A 27,565-nucleotide genomic window follows, 5' to 3' on the forward strand; every position below is an offset into this window, starting at 1 on the left:
CATCCCAGGAATATAGTGCCCTACTCACTCTTGTGGCAGAGAAGGTTATGCGAGTGGGATACTACCTCAGCCTTCACATCTGAACGTAGGCGGGAGACTGCTACAGTCTCTATACTAGCGCTGCTACCTTGACAAGCGGGATTAAACCACCATCCTTGTCAGGCGCATAACGACTTACCAATCAACGCATATCATAATCATCATCCAGTGATCACTGCTCATATTCAATATTTCATCACCATTCACCTTCTCAACTCATCATAATCATTCTCATTTTCTCACAATCTTTCAAGTTCTTACACCATTCAATTAGGATATTACTCAACTTAATTCATCTTCTCAATTTCTCATCAATGAACTACTCCACAACTCAATTCTCACTAATTTCATCCACAAACCTTCTAAAATCTAAGTTACCGACTCTAAACTCATAACCAAATAACCTTGTTAATTTTCCCAAAACCTTCTCACTTGTCCTAAAGCTTAACTCTTAGCTAGAAAATCTTAAACAATTATTAAAGAAGTTCTAAGGTTAGAGGAGTGTTTAAAAATACAAAAATAAGACTTTTAAGCAAAATAGGGTCATGCTTATGCATGTACAGTCCCGCGTATGCATGGGTATCACTTTGACAAAGTCGCATGCGCGTGCATCGTCTGTGTAAGCAAGAGTTTGAAACAGAAAGGATTGCCACGTACGCATGCCGATGGCCGCATATGCGGGAGTGTAAAAATGCCAATGGCCGCGTCGACGACAAACCTTCCTCGCCCTCCTCCTGGGCTATGGCAACTTTCAACCTCACCAAGTTGGTCAACCCACCTGCCATCTGAATTGAAAAGGGAAAAGAGAAAAGCATAAGTCTCAAACCTAGGAAGCAAGGACATACCAAAGGAATAATTTAAAAAAACACACCAATGTAAGTCCGGCACATCTCTGGATCACCCATGACATCCCGGGGATTCAACGGCCATTCCTCAAAAATCAACCACAAGACATCGGCGATGTCTTTATTCTCAGGAGAGAGCCCTTCGTAAGTAACACGCATCAAGTAGGATGCACTAGCCGTGAAGTTCCAGTACATCGCAAACCGTCGCTCCCCCTCGAAGGTCAACCAAAAAGAATGGTGCCCTCGAGTAGGGAGCACTTTAAAGTATTCCCTTTTAAACCCATGGAAAGAAATCTCAAACATCCCAAATATTCGCCGGTGTGGCTGAGCCCGAAACGACACATAACCCTTCTTATGTTTTTCCTCCTTGGTCAGAAGAGTATACAAAAAGAAAAATAAAAACACCTCCACCCGAACTGGAAGTTTCAGGTATTCACAGACCAACTCAAAGGTTTGGATGGCTACCCAACTATTGGGATGCAGTTGAGACGGCGCCACTGAGCACCAATTAAGCAACGCATGCACGAACTCCGAAAACGGAAGTCACACCCTCGCGTGAACATGGATTCATAAACCCACATCCAATCAGCAACTCGGGAAGAGTCAGGGTTTATGTAGCAGACCATCTCATCAGTATGAGCTCGTACTAGCACTCCGCCTTTCCACCTCTACAAACCGCTCCCTTATCACGGAGCCTCTGGAGGTCCACCTCGTCACCCGGGATGGTGTCCCCCACTCGTCGGATGTCACCCAATAAGACGTGCTGGGAACACCATCGATCGGAACTATGGGAGCCCTCGCACCCTCGTTCTTCTGCCGGGCAGTACCTAAAAAAGAGGAGGGCACCACCGACAGTCCACTAACCAGACAGAGAGAAAAATCATATAAACCCCCCTTTTTACAGAACTCCTAAAGAAAAAAAAGCTACACCTAGCACAAGCACAAACCACATCCAGGAAAAGTGGCACACACTCCCTCTGATAGCCTACCACTTGTATCTAGAAAAAACCCCAAAATAGAGAAATGTAGAATACAGAACAGTCGAAAGATAAAAATAACAAGCAGACAATGAAAACATGCACTAAAAGAAAAAGAGAATACCAACCTGATTAAATCTGGAGTAAGCAAAAAGCAAGGAGCAGCACGAAGTACAGGACGAGAGCACAACGCACGGACGAATAATAGAAAGAAAAATATGAAGGTAAGGAAGTGAAAGGAAAAGAAAGAAAAAAGAGAAGTTACAGAGATACAGTGGTTACATATAAGACTCCAACGTTTCAAAAAATTAATAAAAGGAAACGCAAAGGGGCGGGGGGCAAAAGGGGAAAACCCAAAAATCCCACGGTGTTAAAAACGTCATTATGACGCCTAGAGAACCACAACGGATGAAACCCCCCTTCAGAAAGAGCAACGGACAGGTGATGGGAAATCCTAAAGCATCCCACGGTTCTCCAACCTCACACGTAGAACCCAGATGACGCCCTCCCCGCCAAGTTTACGGTTACACGACCTAACAAAAACTCCAGTCACGAAGACTGAGCACACTCACTCTCTCATTCCAGGGCAACTGTTTTGGACCCGATCTTCAGGTCCTTCCTTGGAACGGTCACCTTATCCGGCAGCCCTAGGATTGGGCCACTCTCATGGCTCAAAACGGATTAATAACTTTCAATATCCTAACCCAACATTCGAATTCAAATTCCTCCCTTATCTTAGCTAAAAAGAGATAAGATAAGATAACTACCACCAGGTATATAAAGGGGAGCCAGAGGCCTCTTAAGTACGTTACTTATTCCACTCTCATATACCTCTCAGATCCATTCTAACTTGAACGTTGGAGTATCTTTGTAGGTACCAATTTCACCGCTCCAGTCAGACGACCCGGCAACCGCCTCGACTCACAAGTCTCTAATCTATCCCACTACTCGTACTAGAGACTTCTAGTACAAGCATGCATGTACTTATTGACAAATCCTTGACTCCAGGGACATTCTCTACACTATTTGGCAAGTTAAGGATCTAATATATTTGCACTTCTAACTTAAGGAAAGGTCTTACTTGACATGTAAGCTTTGGACAGATGGGGTAGCTGCAACTGAATCATTTCCTTTTTAATAGATAGTTAGTTAGGTAGTTAAGTGATAATTATCTAGTAGCTAGTAATGGTTAGCATAGTAAGTATATATATAGACTAGCAATTTGAGCTGAGTTAGTTAGATTAATTGATTGCATGTATCTATTCATATATAGGGCAGCTATGTCTCTGTTAGCAATGAGTTTTGTCATTCTGTCGAATCAAGTTGCATTCTCTTTTCTCTCTTTTATGTTAAATTTCTCAGGTGCATCTTTTTCTTGCTGCTCTCATTGCACCTTCAACGTATAGGACGATTGGTCTTTTTTTTTTTTACGGTTAAGACTTGAGAATCATGATCAAGAGATGTGAGAAACAACCAACTTATGTGTGCATGCACACTAAATGATTTATATACAACAATTAGAAAAGGACACAGAATGAATAATATAGCTTGTAATATTATGGATGCAAATAACAACAATAATTAGTCATATTGATATTGGTGACTGATGAGTTTCCTAATAGTAGTGGGCCAGCCATTTATTTATTGTGGTGAAAGTATAATTATTTTAGATCAGAGGGAGTTTAATATAATTGGAAGGGTGAAATGGTGATCAATGGGGAACACGAAGATATAGAGGGATGGAATTGGAAGTGTTTGGGGGAGAGTCCCAAACAGAGAAGGCACTAGAAGAGTTGAGCCACTTGAGAGTAATTTCAGGGTAGTGACGGTCAATAACATCCTTAAGGCTCTCTGTAGAGTTGACCCATTCCAAACCCTTCTTAGTGTATGTCTCTTCATTGAAGTTGCTTGTGAAGAACCTATCAGCTTCTAATCTCCTACAAATTCAATAACTCTTATTAGACCAAAACACAAAGAAGAAATTCAAGACTAATAATAATACTATATATACCTAGATGCCATGAGGAGGAATATAACGAAAGCAGTTTCACTAATAGCGAAGCCTTTAATCTTCTTCTCTGCCATTAAGCCAACCAACAAATCAAGCTCTTCAACATCATCACCATAAACATCTTCTAGTACTTCAATTGCTTCCTTGTCATCTGTTAAATCTTCCCATTTCGAGATTGGTATCAACAATAATGCCCTCCTGAATTGGTTGTATCTTGCTACATTCCTCTCTCTGTCCCTATAAACTGCATCATCACATATATTGATATCATTTTCTATTTTTATTTTTGGCATGTTAGAATAATAGAGGGTAAGGATTATGTATCATACTTTCAAGAACAGGTAGGTCCACGTGATCTGGCCTTTCTGAGCCGTCCAAATTTTGTGGTATGAGATCTCTGAGCCACATTGGATAGTTCCAAAGCTCAAGTGTTCCACAAGCTTGGTGTCCCATTGATACTATTTGACTTGCAACCCCTATCTTTGTTAAAGTCTTCTCTCCTTCTAGTCCAATCAAATTCTTCATAGGAATCCTATGATAATACCAAACCGCAAAGAAAATTTTCGTAACCTTTTCTTAAGATCTGAAAAACATTTAGCAATGAATGTTGATATAACAGTATTACTGATAATAATAAGAAAACGGAAAAAAGTTAATAATAATAATAATAATAATAATAATAATAATAATAATAATAATAATAATGTTCATACTCTTTGATTAACGGTGGAGATTTATTGGGGTCAGGAGTGGCAGATATGTCTCTGAGTTGAAGATTATCAGGTAAGAGCGAGTGCATTCTATAAACACTGACAAATTCCTCAGTTAAAGAGTATGGAACACCATGATTATTTGGTCTCTTCAATCCCACAAGTCCTCCTAAGATTGCTCCTCCAACATGTCCAAATGTGTCTTTAAATTTCTTCCCCAACAATCCATACCTTAAGAGCACAATACTTTAAATTAATTCAATAATTAATCAAACATGCATGTACAGCTAATAAACAAAATTTTGTTAATTAGGCACATATAATTTAGAGGATAGTGTTTAGAGATATCAATTGGCCCTCATGCCTGCAATTAGAGTCCTAACAATATATTTTAAGTTGCAAAATTTTGAAATGATTTAAATTTTATATATATATATATATATATATATATATATATATATATATATATATATTAAAAGCACACGGTAAAGAATCCTAACAAGCTAATAAGGGTTTCATGATTGAATCTAGTTAAAACGATAATCCAAATTAAGAAAAAAATTATCTTAGTTAATTAAGCATATATAATTAATATTAATGATTGAGAATCCTAATTAATTTTTTTTAATTATTCTCTTAATATTTAAATAGACAAAAATTCAAATATATATGTTATTTTATAAAAATATCAAAAAATAAAAATATTTAAAATTTTTTATTTAAAATTTAGAAGAATAATTAAAAAAAATAGAAGTTTTAATCATGTTCTATAATTAATTAACAAGAGAGTGTTTAGAGATACCAGTTGACCCTCATGCCTGCAAGTAGAGTGTCAGTTTTAAGGAGCTCTACAGTCCAATCAATGGTGTGAATTTTTGCAATTACTGCTGACGTCACCAACCTTGCATGCCTATATATTTCTTCATCATCCAATTCTGGGTAGTTTTTCTGTTTTTAATTTGTGCATTCAACTTCAGATATATCAGACAAAATATTATATTACTCGTAACTGATTTCTAACGGTATCTAACTGCCTCTAATTATCTCTAATCAACTTAAAACTAACTTAACTAACTAGTTAATAAATATTATCGTACCAATATATTAATTATGTGCACACAAAAAAAGTTTTAAATTAGTCAATATAAATTTGTGTATAAATATATATATTGATTAATTTAATTTTTAATATATATTTATATTTTAATATATATTTTATATTAATAGTTGATTTGGTAGCTAATTTTTAATGTACACCTATTATATTAGACATAATATACAGGCGAAATATATAAAACGTGATAGGTTGTAAAATTTAGGGTATGTTAGTTAATTACTACAGAATACATATACATACCTTGAGAGCATCACAGACAGAATTGTGTTCATGAACAAAAAGGGTCTGCAAAGTTGAGACACCAGCCCAACTATTACGAACATCGCCAGAGACTGCAATTCCATTTTCATTATGGAGAAGTTCACCTTCTTCAGATATCTTTATCTTCCCATCTTTGAATGTTCTCAATCTCTTCAAAACTTCTCCATTGCTTCCATATATCACACTTGCATCCCTTCAATTTATTGGTTTTAATAAATTATTAATTAATTAGGTCTTATAAACAGAGACTACTTATAAACAGAGACTACTTATCCCACTCCAACTACGGTGACCAACTAATTTTTTTTTTTTTTAAATTAAGAGTGAGGTTTGAATTCAAAATCTTTACATAAAAATTAAAAAATTATGCTATTTAAATTAACAATTAATTTTATTTTAAAATAAATTAAAATTAAAATTTTAATTGTTATTAATATTTTTTTAATATACGATCTTGGCGATACTATTACAAAAGTGTAATTGACATGCCAACTATCTAAAAAAGAAGTTTAATTGACAATATATAGAGTCTTATATATGTTTGACCTTAAAATAATATATAATGAATATATTTTTATATTAAGTTTTAACTTCGTCTTATGTTTTTTTAATGAATATGGATGGAATCTTTGTTTTTTTTTTAAAAAATTAGATTATACAGTATTATTTTGATGTTATGTATATTATTTGTTTTTTCTAAAGAAAAGAATTCAATACATTAAAAGTAGAGTTTATTATTATAATAAAAAATTATAAAAAATAAAAAAAATAAAATAGACACTAAAATTCTTAACAACGTACTTTCTATTTTTAACAGTATTCACTATTATAGGAAAAATATAGAGAAATAATGTATACAGTGAACAATAGTTTAAAAAAAAGTTAAATTTAAAATTAAAATTAAAATTTTTAATTAATTAAATAATTATTATCATATTTTAAAATTTTAAAAAAATTAAGATTAGCACATAAACTACTACGTATAGTTACACATTCACATATGGTACATTTTATACCCCACAACCATCATTGTTGTCGCTGCAAAGCTCTTGACACCGCCGTCCCCTCACCGCCGCACCAGGTTCTCCTCCAACCCTATTAGTAACGCCGTTTTGCACCCCCTCACCGGCGTTTAGCTCTCCCGCAACGGTCATCGTCGTCACCGCAAAGCTCTTGACGTTGTTGCCTCCCTCACCACCGCACCAGATTCTCTTCCAACCCTGTTAGTGGCGCCGTTTTTGCACCCTTCACCCGCTTATCCATGTCAAAGTGGTTCTTGTTAATGGCGGCCATTATGAACTTGTCGCACTCAGGCTCCATCCATGTCGTCACGAACGACGCCAGATTCAGCCTGAGGTTTGCGTCTAGCATGAGCTCATTATTTATTATTTGGTACGCTGCCTCCTTGAGTTATTTTAGTAGATATGTGGATGATTATTTTTAATTTTTTAGCCGGATGATTATTTGAGTAGGTATGCGAATAGTTATTTTAATTCTTATGTGGATGATTATTTGGTTGGAATGGATCTAGTTAGATACAATAAAGATATGTTGGATGTTCAATTTACTAAGTACGAGGATGATTAAATTTTTGAATTACTGAATGGGATTTTTTGGTTGTGTAATTTTGGTGAAATATTTTCTTAAAATTTTTTTGGGCCAAATTTTCAACCCATTGTTCACGTTGTTCAGATTCTTCGTTGTCTACCTAGCGGAGTTGACTATTATATAGCCACAATCATCTATATAATGGAAAGCATTTCAGATACAACCTTAAAATATTATTGAGATGAGAGAGGGTGAAAGTGGGGTAGAGGGAGTGGCGGTCGGGATGTCAAAACGGTAGAGCATGATGAGCGGAAAAAGGCATCAAATGTGGGTCAGGAGGGCGTAAGGGCCAATGGGAAAGCTGAAGTAGGCGGAGGAGGGCAGAGAGATGGGAAACCTAGCATGCATGATACCTATGTCTCTAAAGATTTTATTAGAGACAAAGTGGTGGGTGAGGTGGCACCGAAGCCATTGATCATGAATGACGTGTTGGATGGGGATAGATCGGTTGTGGTCATCGAGAGGCAAGGATGCATCCAAACCGAAGTTAGTGTTTTCTGAAGAGGGAAGGAAGGTGCTTGCGGAGCCTTGCAAAGACACTATAGTGGTTAGCTTGCTCAGTAAGAACCTTAATTATACGGTCTTGTCTCATAGATTAAGGTTCATCTAGAGGTTCAATGGTGGTGATGAATTCTTGGATGTGGGAATGAATATTTCTTTGTCAAATGTGACCGAAGAGAGGATCGAGAAAAGGTTCTAGTTGGGGGACCATGGATGATAGATGGATTCTATTTGGTAGTCAAACCTTGGTCTTTTGATTTTTGTCCGACAGAAGAATTTTTTGGATGTACTCTTGTTTGGATTTGCTTGACGGGCTTGAAGATTCTATATTACTAGGAAAAGGCCATGCGGTGGATTGCGATGATGATTGGTACTCCGATCAAAGTCGATGTCGCAACCAAGGAAATGGAAAGGAGAAAATTTGCACATACATGTGTACATATAGACTTGGGTGTACTAATTATTGATGAGATGATGTGGTCTATAAGGTGGAGTATGAGCATTTAGAACTTATTTGTGATACATGCAAGTGTTATAGACACGTCGCGGCTAACTGCAAGTCGAAGTTAAAAAATAAGACGGTGAAAACGGGAGCGGATAAGCCACCGGAGAAGCATTTTCCGAGGACTACAAATTCCAACGATGGAAAAATACAGTGAGACGTTATTTTTGAAAGTGATTTGCCTGTTACCGAAGAACATGGAAAGGAGGATTCTTCGCATGATTTGTTGCATGGAAAGGGAGGCAAAGATCATACCAATAGTCACATAGAAGTTGAAGAAGAGCAGACCAGGGTTATTAATAAAAAAAAAGACTGTAAAGGACCATGTCAATATAGTGCCTGGGCCCAATGTTATGAAGCCCAATTCTAAAAAACTTGTTTTTGTGGTAAATACGGGTAGAAAGACAAAAAGCTTTAGGTTCTCTAAAGCTCCTAAGTCTAGGAGTGTTAAAAAATATGTTAATGTGAATACTATTCATCCTTCTTCATACAGTGGCATTAAAGCAGGGCCAAGTGGGACTAAGCATGAGACCCCTTCTCAAAGCATGGTCAAGAAGCGTCTCAGACAAGTTTCCTTTCAAAGTTCACTGCAAGATTACAGAATCTTGGAACATGAAAAGAAGAAAGAGAAATGAGAGCAAAGTGTTAATGTTAAAAAGGTAAAGAAAAATGAGGTGGTCGAATAGAGGGTTCAGGATCTCTGAACCAGGTAGTGTTCTTATCACCCCCTTTCTATTATTGTTGTTATGGATAGTAATAAATTTAGCATCATAGCGTGGAATGTGAGGAAGCGTCTAGGAGCTTAGCTCGTGTACATTTCAAGAAAAATGTGAAAAATTTTCATCCTTTCTTTTTTATTGTTATTGAAACCCATATTATCTTTGAGAAGATGAAGTATTTTTGGGAGAATCTGAAATATTGTAATGTTAGTATCTCTGAAGTTAGAGGTTAGAGTGGTGGCTTTTGGATTTTGGTGGATAAATCCTAGGGACAAAGCAAAATTGTGAATATCACTGATCATTGTGTTGCTTTTGAAGTAATAAAAGGATCTTGTATGTGGACATGTAGCGTGGTGTATGCCCACCCCCAAACTCAGTATTGGCCAGCTCTTTGGGATTACCTTAGATAGTTGGTCACTAATATATCTAGTCCTTAGTTAGTACTAGGTAACTTTAATGAAGTGTTGCCTTCGAATGAGATTAAAGGAAGGATCTTTAATGCTAATAGAGCTTATGTTTTTGCTTCTACCATGGATGATTGTGGTTTGATGGATATGGGATCTAAAGGGAGGAGATATTCTTGGCATCGAATAGTCAAGGGAGGATTGGATATAGCAAAGAAATTGGATGATGATTTTATTAATAGAGATTGGCACCTTCTGTTCCCTGAGATTTTTTTGTGATATTTTAGGCAGATACAATTCTGACCATTTGCCCATTCTTATCAAATGTCGGCTAGATGGTGTCAAGCAAAAAATGAACCAACCTTTCAGGTTTCAAGCCGCGTGGACCACTCACCTCTTGTTCCATGATGTAGTTCATAAGGCTTGGAACTCTGAGTGTCCGGATGTTTTTAAAAGTCTTTTTGTTGTAAGAAGAGATGCTCAAAGGTTTAATTCTGAGATTTTTGGCAATATTTTTATCAAGAAAAGAGAGTTATAAGGGCATATTAATAGTATTCAGTTATCCTTAGGATGCTCTGACGACCCTCATCTCAAAGAGGAAGAATCTCGGCTTCAGCGGGAATTAAATGCTATTGTTTTAAGGGAGGAGCTTTTTTGGTACCAGAAATCTAGAGAGAAGTGGGTGAGATTCGGGGATAAAAATACTAATTTTTTTCATCTCCAAACTATTGTCAGACGAAAGAGAAATAAAATTCACACTCTTGTACTTGAGGATGGTACTTGGTCCAATGATGTGAATGCTCTAAAGAATGAAGTCAATAATTTTTTTTAGAAACTCTTTTGTTCTAGAGAAGAGGTGGAGCTTGATTGTCTTGAGGATGTTCCTCTCCCTCAGCTTAATTATGAAACATGTGAGTCTCTTGTCAAGCCAGTTTCATTTGAGGAAGACAAATGCGCTGTTATAGATTTGGGTGCCTTTAAAACTCTTTGGCCGAATGTATTCCAAGCTGTGTTCTTTAAGAAATATTGGGAGAATGTTGAAAAAGATGTATGAATGTGTCTTTAGAGCCTTTTTTGGAGAGGTTTTGGACACATCTATTTTTGAAACCTTGATTGCGCTCATTTCTAAAGTGGGTAGTCCTACAGTTATGAAGGATTTTCAACCTATAAGCTTGTGCAACGTTATTTATAAGATTATAACCAAGGTGTTGGTTAATCGCCTCTACCCTTTCCTAACGGATGTTATTGGTCCACTTTGAGGGGGGGGGGTTTCATACCAGGAAGAGGCACAAGTGAGAATATTATTATTGCTCAGGAGATTCTTAACTTCATGCGAAAAACTAAATCGAAGAAAGAAACTATTGCTTTTAAAATAGACCTTGAGAAGGCTTATGACAGAGTAGATTAGATATTCCTTTAGCTTTTACTTCAACTTTTTGAATTTTTTGACAGTATTATTACTTTGATCATGATATGTGTCTATTCCTCATCTCTCTCAATTCTTTAGAACGGTGAGAGGTTACAGAGTTTTAACCCCCAGAGAAGTATTCGACAAGGTGAACCACTTTCTCCTTACCTATTTGTCTTGTGCATGGAATGGTTGGCCTACCAAATTTTTCATCTCGTGGCTAATGGATCTCGGATCCCTGTTGCTATATCTAAGGGAGGACCAAGAATTTCTCACCTTATGTTTGTTGACTATCTTCTTCTCTTCTATAAAGCAACTAGGTCCCAAGTTGTAATTGTTATGCAGATTCTTGATCTTTTCACAAAGCTTTAGAGAAGGTCAATCTTTTTAAGTATAAAGCTCTTTTCTCTAAACTTATCTCGCAGAAGAGGAAAGAAGTTTTATCATGGATTTTGCATATTCACTTCACTCAAAATTTGGACAAGTATTTAGGAATAAATATTGGTCATGAAAGAGTGGCTAAGAAAATTGTTTATGAGGTCTTAAATAAGGTTCAAGGCAGGCTTGCTAATTGGAAGAGTCATCTTTTCAACAAGGTGGGTAGGTTGTGTTTGGTCAAATTAGTATTATCTTCGATTCCAATTTATCAAATGCAAGTCTCTTACTTCCCGACTCATGTCTGTGAAAAAATTGATTCGTTGGTGCGACAATTCTTTTGGAAGGGGCAAGCAACAAGGAGGGGCTTATCTCCTGTGAAGTGGGAAAAAGGTTGTGACACTGAAGAAATATGATGGCCTTGGAATGAGAGATTCGCAACGTGTGAATATTGCTCTTTTAGGAAAGTTTATTTGGAAAATGCTTCACTGCCATGACAAGTTCTAGGTCCAGGCTATATACAACAAGTATCTCTCTAATGGCTGAGGTTGGGAGGCTACGTGTGGAGCTTCTCATGTGTGAAAAAGCATAGTTAAAGCCTTTAAATACTTGAAAGATGGTTTTGAGTAGAGTTGCGGTAATAGACATCAATCCATGTAGTTTGATTCTTGGTCCTCTTTCGGGAAGCTCTATGATATCATTCCGTATATTCATATTACTGACATTAATCTATCAGTTAATCATGTAATTCATAATGGAACTTAGAACGTTGATAAACTTTATTCTCCTCTGTCTGATCATGTTAGGTTGTCTCTTGCAAGCTTGCCTATTCCAAGATTAAATTCGAGTGGAACAAGATAGTTTTGGAACCTTTCCGCTTCGATTGCTTATAGCACCAAAAGTGGATATTAATGGCTTACTAAAAGGAAATTTCATTGGGATGAAACCCAAAATTGGAATTGGTTATGAAAAACGTTTATTCTGGAGAAGATAAGGTTGTTGTTATGGATGGCCCTCCATGATGCAGTTCCCACAAATAAGTTTCGGTGCTTCAGAAGTTTAGCTTCCAATAATTCTTGCTCCCGATGCGGGATCTCTCCTGAGACAATTTCTCATTACCTTCGTGACTGTGATAAAGCTAAGGATGTTTGGTATATTCTTGATTGATCTGTTCTTGTGAATAATGCTTCGTTAGATTTGGTTGCTTGGATTAAGAAAATTATTAACGGTAGGAAAGGCCTAGTTGCGGCAGGGGTTTGGTGGATTTGGAGGTATAGATGTCAAGAGATTTTTAATCCCAGTGAACCTTGGTCAAGTATGAAGGTTGCTATGTTAGCCGGGAGCTTGAATAAAGAGTTGAGTTCTTGTAGAAACAACCATTACCTAGCCTTTAGTGATGAGTGGACTTATATTTGGACAATTCTTCCCAATAATTTCTTCAAAGTTAATTGTGATACAAGCATAATCAAGGATGATCAGCTGGCGGGTTTTGGGTGTGTCTTGCGAGATGATAGAGGAAAATGGATTCTCGGTTGTTCAGGCTCACTTTTTCCTTGGCCAGTGTATCATTGTGAATTAATGGCAGCTTGGCATGGCTTAATTTTAGCTTGGGAAGCTAGTTGTAAGAATGTAATTTGTGAATGAACTCCTTTTAACCCTTCCTGGTCCTAAAAAATATTTTCAGTCATAGCACAGTGATAAATCGAGACATTGTGGTTATACTCCATGATCTCTTGTTAGAAAACTGAGAGGTTCAGTTTCAACTTATTTAAATACGAAACAAATTGTATGACAGATTATATGGCTAAAATTACTGCTAAACGCAATACGACTCATGTTTGAATAGAGTCTGAGGATGCGTTGAAAAAGATTTTGCAGAAAGATATAATTTTTGTTAATTAATATTTGAGTTCTTTAAATTTGTGTTCTTTTTTCTTTTCTTGTTATTTTTATCAAGATAAAAAAAATCACAATCATCTGTCAATTCTCTTTACTCGAATAAATTGTAAACAATTTTATTAATATTTATGTATATTTGTATTTTTTGAAAAAAAATTTTGAAAATAGCTTTTCTATTAATATTCATGGATATATGCGAAAATCAATGTCTTTTTTTAAAAAAATTGATAATAAAGACTTATAATAAAAAAATCGCATTTTTCTTAATAAAATTAGAGAAAGAAAAAGGATGTCTGTCTTTTCAATTGGAAAATAGTAGTTAGATTGGTAGTAGGAAAGTAGGATTTAGATTCAAACTCTAATTCTATTTACGTATTTAAATTTTTTCTAAAATTAAATATTCTATTCGAACATTGATAATTTTTTAATCTTAACTCTATTACACCTTAAAATATTCTGTCCATTGTTATAGTTAAGAGTGGTAATAAGTAGGGTATGATAGAATTTGGACCCAGCCTTAATCTTATTCGTAGGTTGAGATTTTTATATAAACTCAATCCTACTTTATTCGCGGATTAAGAATATTCCAACCTTAACTCTACTCTTTCTTAATCTGCGAGTACCCGATTCTATCCGCGAATTTCAAAAAAGATAGAATATGATTATATAACTTGATGATAATTTAAAATAGAGCAGACTTTTATGTAAAATAAAAATATTAAATTATTAATTAATAATTTTTTTAATGGCTAAAGATCTTTTGTATTTATTGAGAAGTCTTTAATTCAATATCCACTTAAAACATATTTTTATATAAATATATAACATATGCATATATAGAGTGTCGATTGATTGAATAGAATTGAGATTCAACCCATATTCTACCTAATCTGCACAAAAATCATACCCACACTCTATCTTATCTATTATAAATCAGATTAACAACTCTACCCAACCGAATAAAATTCAATTGAATACCCACAAATAAAATATACATTGCCACCCCTAAGTCTACAGTCTACAGCCCACCCACGCATCATGACAAAATTATACTGCAAAACTATACTTCCCTTGCTGCAATCAACTCAATGCTACTCAGCACATCCTCAGGTATTGAGTTTGCCAAACATAATCTTATCAAGATATCATGCCCATGTGAAGGGGCCCCGGTATTTAGAAATCGTATCATTAAAATATAATACTTTTTTCAGGGTTAAATATAACTTTTTTCTTTCTTCAAAAGTAAGTTATTAATTTAATTTCTAAAAGATAAAAATGTTGCTTGGCAATTTTTTTTTTTTAAAGATAGATGTTTTGGTTAGCTATTGATATCCCAATAATAATTCCATTTTTATTCATTATTTTAATATTTAAATTAATATTAACAAAAGACATGTTAAACTTTAAATTGCCAGTCTTTTAATCTTGAGGGTTATTAAATTGATATTTCGCTGAAAAATTAACAAAATGTAGTTTATTTATTTCAGAATGTTTTGGGAATAGTAGTTTTTAATAATTCTAGTCAATATTTAATTAGTATAAATATTAATAAATATTAATACAAATTATATTAATTTATATATATATAAATTTTAATAAATATAAATATAAACTACATATTTTTTATATATAAATTCTTATATATAAATATAAATATAAATTATTATTGATAAAATACTAACTCGAAATAATAATATTTATTGTTCATACAATATTACTGTACGAAATTAAGTTTTCTCCCTTATTTTTTTTTCTTGGGGGTGGGGGAATTGTGTTTGGTTGATGCAAGTCTTAATCCCACTTTCATCTACTTTAATTTATTATTAACGTTGAATTTTATATTAAATCAAACTGAATATTACTACATAGATCAAAATATTCTTTTAAAAGGTAAAATAGAAAGTTTAAGGTTTAAAAAAAGAACCCAAATCACTTTTGTAAATATAGTTATAAAAATCGGATCAAATTGACTAATTTGATCGAAAAAATAGTAAATAAAAAAATTTTAAAATTAATAAAAATATAATTTAAATTTAAGTTTTTATTATTTTATATATTAATTATTAATTATATAGTAAAATATATAATAATTTTTTAGATATTATTTTAATTTTATACTCACTTATATTTAAATTAATTATTTTTTTATTATTTATAATTATTAATATAAATATAATTAAATATACATAAATAAAAAAATTAAATATTTTTTTAATTAATTATAATATAATTATTTTTTTATAATTATATGATATTTATTAATATTATTTGTTAATAAATACATATAGTATATATAATAATATAATAAATATAAACTAATTAATTTATTGTTAAAATAAAAAATAGTTACTTTAATATAAAAATAAAATTAAATTTTTATTACAAAAAATATTAAAATTTTATATATTTATTTAATAATAATTGAATTATAATTTATAAATTATAATTTGTTAAAATTTAATTATTTTAAAATATTAATAAAAATATATATTTTAAATTTTAATTTTAATTTTTTATTATTTTATATTTATATAAAATTAATTTTATCGATTCAACTAATGATTTATTAGTTAAATTAATAAATTAATAAATTAATAATTTAATTGATTTGATTAATGAGTTGATTTTGATAACTATGCTTATAAAAAAAAATATAAAAAACGTGTTCCTTATTAGCAAGTACCAAGTAGCAGCAAATTAAATCATCACACAACAATATGCAACCAGGTCTAATGAGGTTGTTAGAGTTTGACCCACATTATTGTGATATGACAAGAATCGAATACTCACCGCTATATTATTCACTGTTAAACCTGATAATTGAGGGGCTATACGTTATAATCGCAAATATTAATGCATTTTAGAAAAAAAATAAAAATGTAATTTTCTTTTAATAAATAACAGAACAATCACTAATCTAAAAAAAATTGTTCCAACTGAATTAAAAAAGAAATTAAAAGAGATAAGAGTTAAAGCGCATCTTAAATTTTAAAGCTAAACTTTAAATATTAAATTCTAAATATTAAGTATTAAATCACAAAATTTTAAATTATTTTATATTTTAAATTATAAATTCTAAAATCTAAATCATACATTTTAAATTTGAGTCATTAATATAAAATATATATAATCAACAAAAAATTAAAATTTATTTAACAAAAAATATAATATTATTTGTAATAAATTTATTTGTTTTTATTTATGAATGTATGAAGCTAATAAAAGGCCTTTTACATGCATGTGTATATATGCGTCGTCATAATTATTATTACTAACAGATAGTAAAGCATGAATAGATAGAGTCATATAAATCTCTTACCACCATGGTGTTCGAATGTTCTTAGCTCCAGTCTTGATTTCATAAGAGCCTGTTGGAATTTCCTTTGTTTTGTAGAACCTGAAAGACTTAAGTGGGCATTCATCTGCAACTTCTCTTGCCGCTGTCACTTCAATCTGCATTCCAATATTATTTATCAACTTACAACTCAGGAAGAGAAAAAAAAAAACACACATATATAATACATATAAATCAAGCATGTTTATATGTTAGTTTAGACGATGAAGTGGGTGGCTGAAATCTTCTCTTTAACTACTGAAAACTTCTGCAAAAAGATTCATTGTAAGTATGATTATTTAGAAATTATTAATGTTAGGTTAATTTATAAAATTAAAGTGGATTAGACCTACTTTTATAGGAAGAAACAAGTAATATCTACTATAATGTTTGTATCGATTAATGTTGGAAAATCTTAACAAATGTTTAAATAAAAATCTGTCTAACAGCAGAAGTACTAAAAATAATTTTTTCACAACATGTGCGATTAAATAGGCAATACCAAAGATACTCTAAGCAATAAATATAATAGCAAAAATAAAATAATCAGATAACAGAATTTTAACGTGTAAAAACTTCTAAAAGGAGGGACAAAAACCTACAAGACTTATTCTAATAAAATCATTTACTATTAAAATAATAGATACATAAACAGTCTTTCTAATAGTGCTAGGACATCTCAATAATTAATAAAATATATTATCAACACTGATATAATCAACATAAACGCTCTACAAAATAAATATTTTAAATTAAACAAAAAAATAATATAATTAACAACTATCTTAATATTCTTCTCTATACCAAAAATAACATACTAAAATTTCATAAAAAATAGAATAAATTTATCGATTCAATCGGATAAAAAATGAGTTATCATTTTCTCCCAAATTCTTTCTTTTCCTTGGACGAATGACGTTGCTTTTTTTTTTTTTCTTTCTTTCAAAACGAAAGAAGCTAAACTATCTTTCTCTCTCGTGGCTTAAACGCGCCACTTTCTTTCATTTATTTTTTTGTTTTGTTTTAAAAAGGTTGTGTGCCCACTTGAAATTGAGACCCACCAACAATCAATACATCATAGACTTGAATAATGAACTCAAGATTTTATCAATTATTTCTTTAATTTACGTGCATAATTTTTTATGTTTGGTTTAGTATTGGAGAGGGAAAAAGTGCACTTAAGTATTTCTTTAATCTAGCTATAATGTTTTAAATTGTTTTAAAAATGCATGTTTGGTTTAAGTTTTAATTTTAAAATACGTGTTTATCTGAATTCTATTTAAAAATTTATTGTTAATTAATAAATTGTTGTATATATAAAGCAAAATAATTATTTTAGAATTAAGTGAGAATTAGGTTCTTAAAAATTTTGACTTAGAACTAATTAATCCTACAAAAATTTTATTTAGTACTCCACAATAACAAACGATAGACATGTTATGTCTTTCTATCAATTTATTATGTAAAATTTAATGATGGTGCTTATACATATTGTTAACTACTATAACGTGTCTATTTATGAAAGAATATCACATGGATAATAATTTTTGGAACGAAATTTTATCAATTTTAATAGAATTTGTGGTAAATAAAAAACAGTTGATAAATATTATATAAACACTCAAAAAATAATAAATAATTTGCTGTCTACAATTATATAATTCTTATATTCATGTGACAACAACTAAATATATTACTACCATAAATAATGAAATACATTAACTCTATTTCGTATTGTATTATTCATTGACAAAAAAAAAAGCATACATGTCTACTTACCATTTATTATTATAAAAATTTTAATTAATTTTTTTAAAAAAACTAACTATTTTAGTCGAAATTTTGGAGTATTCTTAGTTATCACCTTACTCATTATTTTATAGGCATAATTATTTCGGAGGGTTAAGTACTTTTTTCGTCCCTAAGGTCTGAGGTCAAAATCAAAATCGTTCTCGAGATTTTTTTGTTATTAAAATCATCATTAACGTTACAAAACGTTATAAAATTGTCATTTTAAACATAATAATTTTTGAAATGACACAAATACCCTTTTCCTATTATTACTAATTACCCCAGTCTCACCCATCCATTACCCCCACCCCTTCCTACTGCACCTAAAACAGACAAACTAAAACGAAAAAAAGAAACAAAAGAAGAAGAAGAAAGAAAAGGAAAGAAAGAAGAGGGAGGCGACGCCGGAGAAGAGGGTGGCCTTCTACGGCGAGGAGACATCAGCAGTTGCTTCGTCAGGGGGATGGCAACAGGTCAGAGTCGGGGGCTTGGGTTGCATGGGGGTAACGAGGTGCTCGAAATTCCGTTCGTTGGGGTCGTTGTCGTGGTCTCCAAGGTTCGTCATCACTGAAGACTACAGCCTCTGATGGTACAGTTTCAACCTCTCTCTCTCTCTCTCTCTCTCTCTCTCTCTCTCTCTCTCTCTCTCTCTCTCTCTCTCTCTCTCTCTCTCTCTCTCTCTCTCTCTCTCTCTCTCTCTCCCCCCCTTTTGTGTTTTGATTCTCTCTGTTCTGCTTCTTCGAAGGCACATGCATTAGGCATCAGATCCGGTTGCTTCTAGGAGGTCTTTGGCGAGAGTAAAGTCATCTGCTTTAGTGCTCCATGCGTGTGGGAAAGTGGGTGTTGGGTATTCTGGGGTTTGTTTTGAGAGGAAGTGCTCCATCGACTTCTATTGGCTTCTGTGTTTTGTTGTTGCAAAGAAAAATATTGTATTTTTTGTTTGTCTTGGTACAAAATACAGAAAAAAAAAACATTGTGTTTTGTGGTTTGTTGTTGTTTCAATAGCTCTGTGTTTTGTTATTTCTTGGATTTCAGCCAAATTTCTGTTCCATTGTTTCTTCCTTTTACTTGATTTTCTGGATTTCAATCTATTCTTCATTCTTTTATTTTTTCTAATTTTTTCTGTATCATTTTTCTTTGATTTACTTTTTATTTGTTTTTGTTATTGTTGATTTTGGACAGAATTAAGGTTAGATTTGTAATGGTTTTGTTGCAGTAAGAAAAAAAAGGCCAAGATAATAAAAATGTAATGATTAGACTTGTGATTGTTGCTGTTGTTAGATTGTTAATTTATTTTGTAATTATTGGTGTTGTTGAATTGTTAATGTGGTTAAGAGTTAGTAATAAGGGAGAGCATGAGTATGGGAGAAAGAAAGAGAAAAAGGCTCAATGATGATGAAGAGAGTTGGAAGTTAAAAAATAGTAGTGAGCGAAAAATTTTTTAAAGACAAAATAGTCAAAAAAAATATTTTTTACAAACAAAAAAATAAATTTATAATATTTTATAATATTAAAAATAATTTTAATAACAAAAAAAATTCAAAAACAAATTTAATTTTTATCCAAAATCTTAGAGACAAAACCCTTATTTTAGACTTGGACGTTATATTGTTCCAACCAATTATTAAAGAGCCCCCAAATTATTAAGAGCGAGAAACGCGATATGGCGCTTCCCACATGTGGAACACTGCTGTTGGCATTAATTTTGATTGATATGCAAATTTCGATTCTGCTTTGTGTGGCTTTGTCTCATCCATTCCAATTTTCAATGTAGTAAACATGTGATGATATGATATACATTAATTTTATATTTTTTTTGGAAAATATGGAAAGCTACGTACCAGGAAGGAGCAAAAGTTATTGTCTCCCGAGTTACTTCAACAAAATGGAAGCAAAGAATGATGAGTTACAGAAAAACAAATGTTAATTTAATTATGGTTTAAAGTTTTTCATTAAATATACAATTTGCTAAAAATGTTTAAATTTTTTATATAAACCTTTTTATATTAAGACTTTGATTAATACGTATTTTTAGCTAGTTCTATTTAAAAAGAATTCTTTACTTTTCTTATTAAGTATTTCTTTCTAGTTTTAACTTTGTATTGCATTCATTAATTTATATATACTGTTATATTCTTCAGTATTTATTATTAAAAATAAGAGATATTAATGACAATCATAACTAAATATGAAAAAAGAAAATATACTCTGATTATTAATAAAGGGTATTTTAGCTATTTTGTCTTTCTCAAACTTGTATATTTCAATAAAGTTTAATTATTATCTTAATAATTGTGTATAACTAAAAGAAATATTGAGAATGAGAAAGTAAATACACAACTTTTTATATATAGTTTTTTTTTTTAATTTATACATGACTTGAAATATAATATAAAATTTAAATAAAGATTTGGAAAAAATTGTTTCAAAAACATTGGTTAAGAATAAGAGAATAAAAAAAGGTTTTGATTTTTCTAATATGTTTAACACATAAAGACTTTTTTAAAATTTTAATATTTAATTTATATTTTTTGCATTTAGCGAGCTAACACGTTTTTAAAAGAATATATTAATGTTACTAATAATGAAAGTTTTATTTTTTTTTAAGTTTTAATTTTAGTAAATACATAGTAAATGTATTATTAAAATTTTAAATTTTAAATAATATTTAGAAAAAAATTTCAATTAATAATTTTATTCTTAAAATATAGAAAAATTATCAGGTGTTTCTCCAACCAAAAAATGGAACAACATGTTTATGGTACAATCAGTTGTCTAGACTTCTTTCGTCGTGTAGTGAGTCATGAAATGACAAAAATATCTCTCATTATATGTGTTTTGACGTAAATATCTGTTGAAGTAAATAATTTGTAAGCTCCTAGTTTAATAGTGGAGCAATGAAAAATTCTGCTGTAAGTTGGCGGGGTTCTTGCAGCATTTATCATACCATGGTTTGTGTATAAAATGCACCCTCAAGTATATACTCATATCCATCTTCTATATCCATTTCTTTCCACAAACTTAAAATTTTTTCGCATTCAAACCCAATAACAATAACAATTTTCATCATGCACTAAGAAGAGGTGGAAGAGACGTGTAGACGACGATGTTTTTTTTTTTTTTTTTTTTTTTGCAATCTTTAATTGACTCTTGTATTGTCAAAAGTTCGTGAAAGAGAAAAATATTAGAACTGCTTAAATACAGTGAAATACCAGAACTGCTTCCTAAAATATATGTTAACCAAACTATAATTTTTTTTTATCTAAATTCCAAGGTTCTAAAAATTAGTTTAAATTGGTCGAACCGTGAACAGTCAAATACGGTTCGAACAGAAACCAAAATCGTCAAATTGAAAAATCGGCGTTGGACTGCCGAACCGACCGAAAATCGGTTGGTTGAACCGAATCGTGACCCTGCCAGTTTTTTTTATCCTAACTTCCTAAGTTTTTTAACCATTACCCCTCTCCTCTCCAGTCTCCACAACGGGCAGAAGCAGAACATGAAGCAGCACTCACTTGGACGGCTATACCTTGAGCTTCCGGCGAACTTCTGTCTAGCCACTACCGCTGTCGCAACTTCCGTCCAGTCAACGTTAACCAGCTCTGTTCGCACAGCCAGCTCTGTTTGATCTTCGAAAATTAATATCACCGCCAGCGTCACTTTTCGTCGTGTAGCCACTTCCCGCTGGCATTAGGTCTATTCCAAACTTTCACCCCGTCAGCCACTATCTTGCCTCTTGTCAGCCACTGTTCCCGTTAAATCCGCTTTTTTCCAGGCTTCCAACTTCCCTAGGTATTAATTTTTTCTTTGTAATAATAATTGTTGAATAATTGATTAATTGTTGTTAGTTAACCTTGTTGTTGAAGCATTGATTAATTGTTGAATAATTGATTAATAATTAAATAATTGAATAATTTTGACTGTTGTCTGTTGAGATATATTGAGTTGGAGTGGGTTGCTATGATATTGTAATTGGATTGCTGGTAATTTTAGGTATGGATGCGAGTATCAACCAAAAAACACTTAGGAATAATAATGCAGAGAATAATTCAACTTCAAATCCTATTGCTTTAAATCTGCAGTAAGTTATGGTGAATTTTGATGATTGATGATAAATTTGATTGTTGGTATTTTATATTTGGTTGTTTGTATTTGTTATTTGACTTTTGAATTTATATTTGAACGAGATTATAATATTTTAGTTTATATAGTACTTTTAATTTGGATAGTATTTTAAAAATTATATTAGGGTCCGTTTGAATAGATTCATAAGTAACTTTTTTTAACTTTTAACTTATGAAAAGGTATAGTATTAATGTCTGATACAATTTTCAAAACAAAATTACAACTTTCTAAAAAGCTATTTTGGTGCTTAAGGAGAAGTTAAAAAAAATGACTTCTCTCATAATAAAAAGATTTTTATCATTTTTCTATTAAAATAAATACTTTTAGAACTAAAAAATCAAATACAAAATAACTTATTTATAAGCTACTTTTAATATAAGTATTTATTATTTAAGCTATTTATTCAAAAATAACTTAATTAAGTTGTTTATCCAAATTGAATCTTAGACTATAATTATATTTTAGTATGTTTATTTATATTTTATTATAAAATATTTTTTTAATTAAATTACAATTAAACTAATTAAACCAATAAACTAATAACTAGAATAGTAACTAGAGTAGTTTGAGGAGGGCTGATTTTTTTTGTATGGAAGAAATATTGGTGTTTTTTTGGAGAATGGGATTATTTAGTGTAATTACAGATGGGTGAATTTTGTAGTTGAAAAGTCAACACGTGAGGGGCGTGGTGCAACACGTGGGGGGCGTGTTGGACACGTGGCAGTATCTTGGCCAACACGTGGAGAGCGTGTTGGACACGTGGCAGCGTATTGTGCAACACGTGGAGGGCGTGGTGCAACACGTAGGAGCGTGTTGAATGAGTTCCACAATATTGTAATACACTTCAAATATCAATATTCAACCAAAACACCATCTCCATTTCCATATTAAAAATAATTTCTGTTTGAGGAGGGGTTCGATTTTCTAAATTTAAGTAATATATTTAGAACGGATCTTTGAATAATCATGCATTATCCGTTATCTTTTTTCTTGGTATTTGTACCTGGTTGGTTTCCTCGAGATGATCGATCCAATCATGTATCATAAACTGAATCCAAGAAGCTGCAATCACATTCAATTGTTTGCCAGTGTCTTTGTACGTTCTACGCGCCAGAAGTTTTGTTGCTACCACACTCGGATCCGGCTTCAGTAACTACGTCCAAATAACTCATCATTATTGAATGAAACATTAATTATGAACTTATGATTATCAATACTATAAATAAGTAAAAATGATTTTTTATCCTTTTCTATTTTCAGCTTCCAATACTTCAATTCATTATGTCTTCACTTTTCCATAACTAAAAATATAACTTATTATAACCAAAATATAAAAGGGTAATAAGCATGCTAAAAGTGAATTTGAGTTACTAGTTGAATAGAGTATATTTAAACTTAAATAAAGATTAAAGAACACTGAAAAGATTTTTAAAATAATATTTAATAAAATTCTGTTAATATATAAAATATTGTAAGAATATTTAAAAGAATAATGATTATAAATTATTAGAAATGTGTAAAAAAGAAATAATGAAAGGTAAAAGAAAACTGAAGATTAGCATTTAGCAAAAGCATTCAAATTTTGTATAAAAAAAAAAATTAAAATGATTATAATTTTATGTGTCAAATAATTTCGTCGTCTATTACTTTTGTTATTGCACTTAGAGTGTTTAACCATATAAATTATAAAACAAAATAATCTTTGAGAATCTTAAACAATAAGTTTTTTTTTTTCACTATTCACAATCACATAGGATTAAATGTCAATTTAATGGTGTGGGGCAAATTTATCCTATAATAGAGTTGTGAGAGACAAATTCGTTGTCTTGTCTCAAAATCTATGTGATTAGACTTTAGAGTGTCTAAGTATGAATAAAAATAATTAAAAGAAAAAATATAAAAAAAATTTATTTAGTTAATATTAGTCAACTTTTTTATAATTCTAAAAATCCTCTTTTTGATATGATTTAGCGTTAAAATTTTATAATTTAAAATTTAGAATTGATGATTTAAGATTTAAAATTTAAATTTTAAAATAAATAAAATAATTTTCAAAGAATGAGTTTATTTTAGCTAAAAAGAAGTTAATTCTCTATAAAAAAAATATCATCTTGATGCTAGAAGTTATGTATCAAATGGAAAATTTTGTCTTTTGTCTAATTAAGAGCGAAGGATATATATATTTTTTATTTTTTATTTTGATGAGGACCTTATTTTTCTGATCAACAGGAAGAACATTTCTGCCAAAGAAAGAGCCTTGGCTTCCAGCAACTTCATTGAAGGGATCATTGTATTCTCCATCAGAAGTTCTGAATGCAAAATCAGAAGGGTTGAACCCAACACCCTTTGGTGGTGTTGTTCCAACGTTGAAGAGGTTGTACTTTTCGTGAATGTGTCTCCGAATCCCCAGATATATTAACCCCAAAATTACAGGTAATTGGTGCCAGATCCCTAACTTGTCAATGGAGTGTATAATCTGTAATAACTCATACAAAAATACAAATAATTAACCAAAAGCTAATTAGAGAATATAAATATCCATAATACCTGACAAAATAATAAGAGTTTAATTTTCATAGACAAACAATATAAAAATTTTTTTTGGCTGACATTATATAGTTAGATGTTAATATAAAATTATTTTTATATTGATAATAATAATAATAATAATAATAATGATGATGATGATGATGAGAAGAAGGAGGAAGAGGGTGTTAAGTTTTTTTACAATGAAGAGAAAAGAGTCGAAGATTGTCATCTTAGCAAATGCTTCATGAAAGTCCTTAAGGATGAATTGGTGTTGGAATCTTGTGGCTAGAACTTTAATTGGAGCCATTACTATAGACCACATGCTTGAACTAGCAAAGTAACACTACTCAGCACTGCTAATCACTTCGATGAACACAATGAATGTGTGTGTGAGTATTATCTTTCGCAAAGCTACCTACGTGACATAGGTATTTATAATCGCAATTCGAAAGGGTAAGAGCTTTTTTTTTTTTTCTTTCTTTCTTTTTGTTTTCGAAGTAATTATTCAAATTAGTTTTTAAAAATTTTAAAATGAGACACTTCAGTTTTTTAAAATTTTAAAATACATAAAATAATCTTTAATATATATTTTATTAGATAATATTGTTGATGTAAAACGTTAATTCACACACATAATTATTAAGTTTTATGTGTGTGAGTTGAATAAATCAACTCCTAAAATAAAATATAAAATAATTTTTAAAAGTTAAAAAATTTTAACGATCTTTGAAAAATATCTAAAATTTCAAAATAGTCCATTTAAATATTTTTAATCTTTTTCAAAAGGCAACGTTTTATAATATTTTTGTTAATAAAAAAATAAAATATTATTAAAAAATATATAATAAATAAAGAATACAAAAAATAACGAATATATATTAAAAGATAATTTTACTTATTAACACTAAAATATCATAAAAAATAATATTATTTAATAATTAATATATGATACCTATATCGAGATGATGTAGAAACCATAATAATAATAATAACCAAATCTAAGAGGTTATTAAATTATAAAAGTCATTATTTATATACTTAAACACTTAATAATTAAGATATTGACACTAAATAAACTTAGAAAAATACTTTCAAGTGAAAAAAATTAGATTTTTTTGGCATAACTTTTAATTATAGTAGCACAAATAACTTTAACTACAAGCCTATTTTGTGCAATATTACAGCAACCGAATTCTAAAATTTTTTAAAGAATATGAATAAAACACTTGAATTTCATTTACCAAGACATTTCTTCTTCAAGTATTGCAAAATATTAAGAACTTTATATTAAAATTTTATAAATCATCTACATTGATCTTATAGTTAACCAAAACTTACAAATTTGACTTCATAAATGACTTAGTTCTCATTGCATGCAAGTTCCAATAAAATGATTCCTTCATAATCATTCAAACATTTCCAATTATTTATATATATGAAAAATTTTATGTTCAATGGAAGTTCTCTTATCTCTTTAAATAATAATAGTTCATTTTCTTCATTATCATTAAAGAATGATCATAGAATATGATACCTATAATTAAATTAAACTAATATCTTGTATGATAAAAAGTAAATGAGTTTATTTTTTAAAATTATTTATTTTTGAAAAATTACCTTTTCAAAATTAATTCATAATTTATTTTAAAAATACATAATAAATTTTGTAATAAATAATCAAATTTGAGATAAACAGACCGAAAATGTTAGAAATTAAAATGTATTAAAAATTAATAAAAAATTAGGGTTTGGATATTTTTGTCACACGGAGTCTAACTTTATGGGTATAACATTAATTTCCTTGTTTGATGAATACATTTATCAGCGTTCGTATCTTTCATGGGCATTGTTGTCAAACTCGCGAGTTAACTCGTAAACTCGTACGGGTTTAGGTAGTGGAATCGAATTAACTCAGACACAAACTCGTTTATGGGTAGACTCGGGTAAACTCGGTCAAACTCGCAAGTTTATTCACGAGTCAGCGAGTTTGCTTTGGTTGGCCTTTTTCGCTAAAACGGCGCCATTTTGGGCCAAAAAAAGGGAAGAAAGGAAGCAACGTAACCCTAAATGGCTAAACCTCTCACTTTGCTCGCACTCACTCTTTTCCAAGCCCTCTTCGTCTTCGCGTTTCGTCATCCACGGTCTATCCCTCACCGACGTCCGTCCCCGATCCCTCGCTGTCGTTCGCCGTTTCCCAAACCACCATTCTCTCATTCTCACTCTCTCATTCAGCTCGACACTCTGACTCTCTCACTCCCTCTGTTCTGCATCGAAGAACGGGAACTCGTGGAGCCTCTACCGTCCACCACACTCCCATCACTCGTCGTGTCCTCTGCCGATCATCACGCTTCTGTCGCTCGTCGTGTCCTCAGCCTGTCACTTGTCTGCACAGCACAGCACAGCAACGCCA

The 27,565-nt window shown here is 31.4% G+C and overlaps 1 protein-coding gene across 1 annotated transcript; it reads right to left on the reverse strand.

Annotated features, from left to right (window-relative positions):
- Positions 1 to 3,322: 3,322 nt before the first annotated feature.
- LOC112750755 (alpha-dioxygenase PIOX) lies at positions 3,323 to 25,574 on the reverse strand. Its single transcript, XM_025799590.2, has 10 exons — positions 25,355 to 25,574; positions 24,836 to 25,102; positions 23,630 to 23,779; positions 16,696 to 16,829; positions 5,940 to 6,153; positions 5,385 to 5,530; positions 4,586 to 4,813; positions 4,202 to 4,404; positions 3,873 to 4,116; positions 3,323 to 3,798 (listed from the first exon to the last, which is right to left on the reverse strand). Exons 1-10 carry the CDS (start codon positions 25,475 to 25,477, stop codon positions 3,573 to 3,575), a joined length of 1,935 nt encoding a protein of 644 aa, XP_025655375.1. The 5' UTR covers positions 25,478 to 25,574; the 3' UTR covers positions 3,323 to 3,572.
- Between the last annotated feature and the right edge of the window lie 1,991 nt (positions 25,575 to 27,565).

The sequence above is a fragment of the Arachis hypogaea genome, chromosome 15 (genome assembly GCF_003086295.3).
Source record: "Arachis hypogaea cultivar Tifrunner chromosome 15, arahy.Tifrunner.gnm2.J5K5, whole genome shotgun sequence".
Classification (NCBI taxonomy): domain Eukaryota; kingdom Viridiplantae; phylum Streptophyta; class Magnoliopsida; order Fabales; family Fabaceae; genus Arachis; species Arachis hypogaea.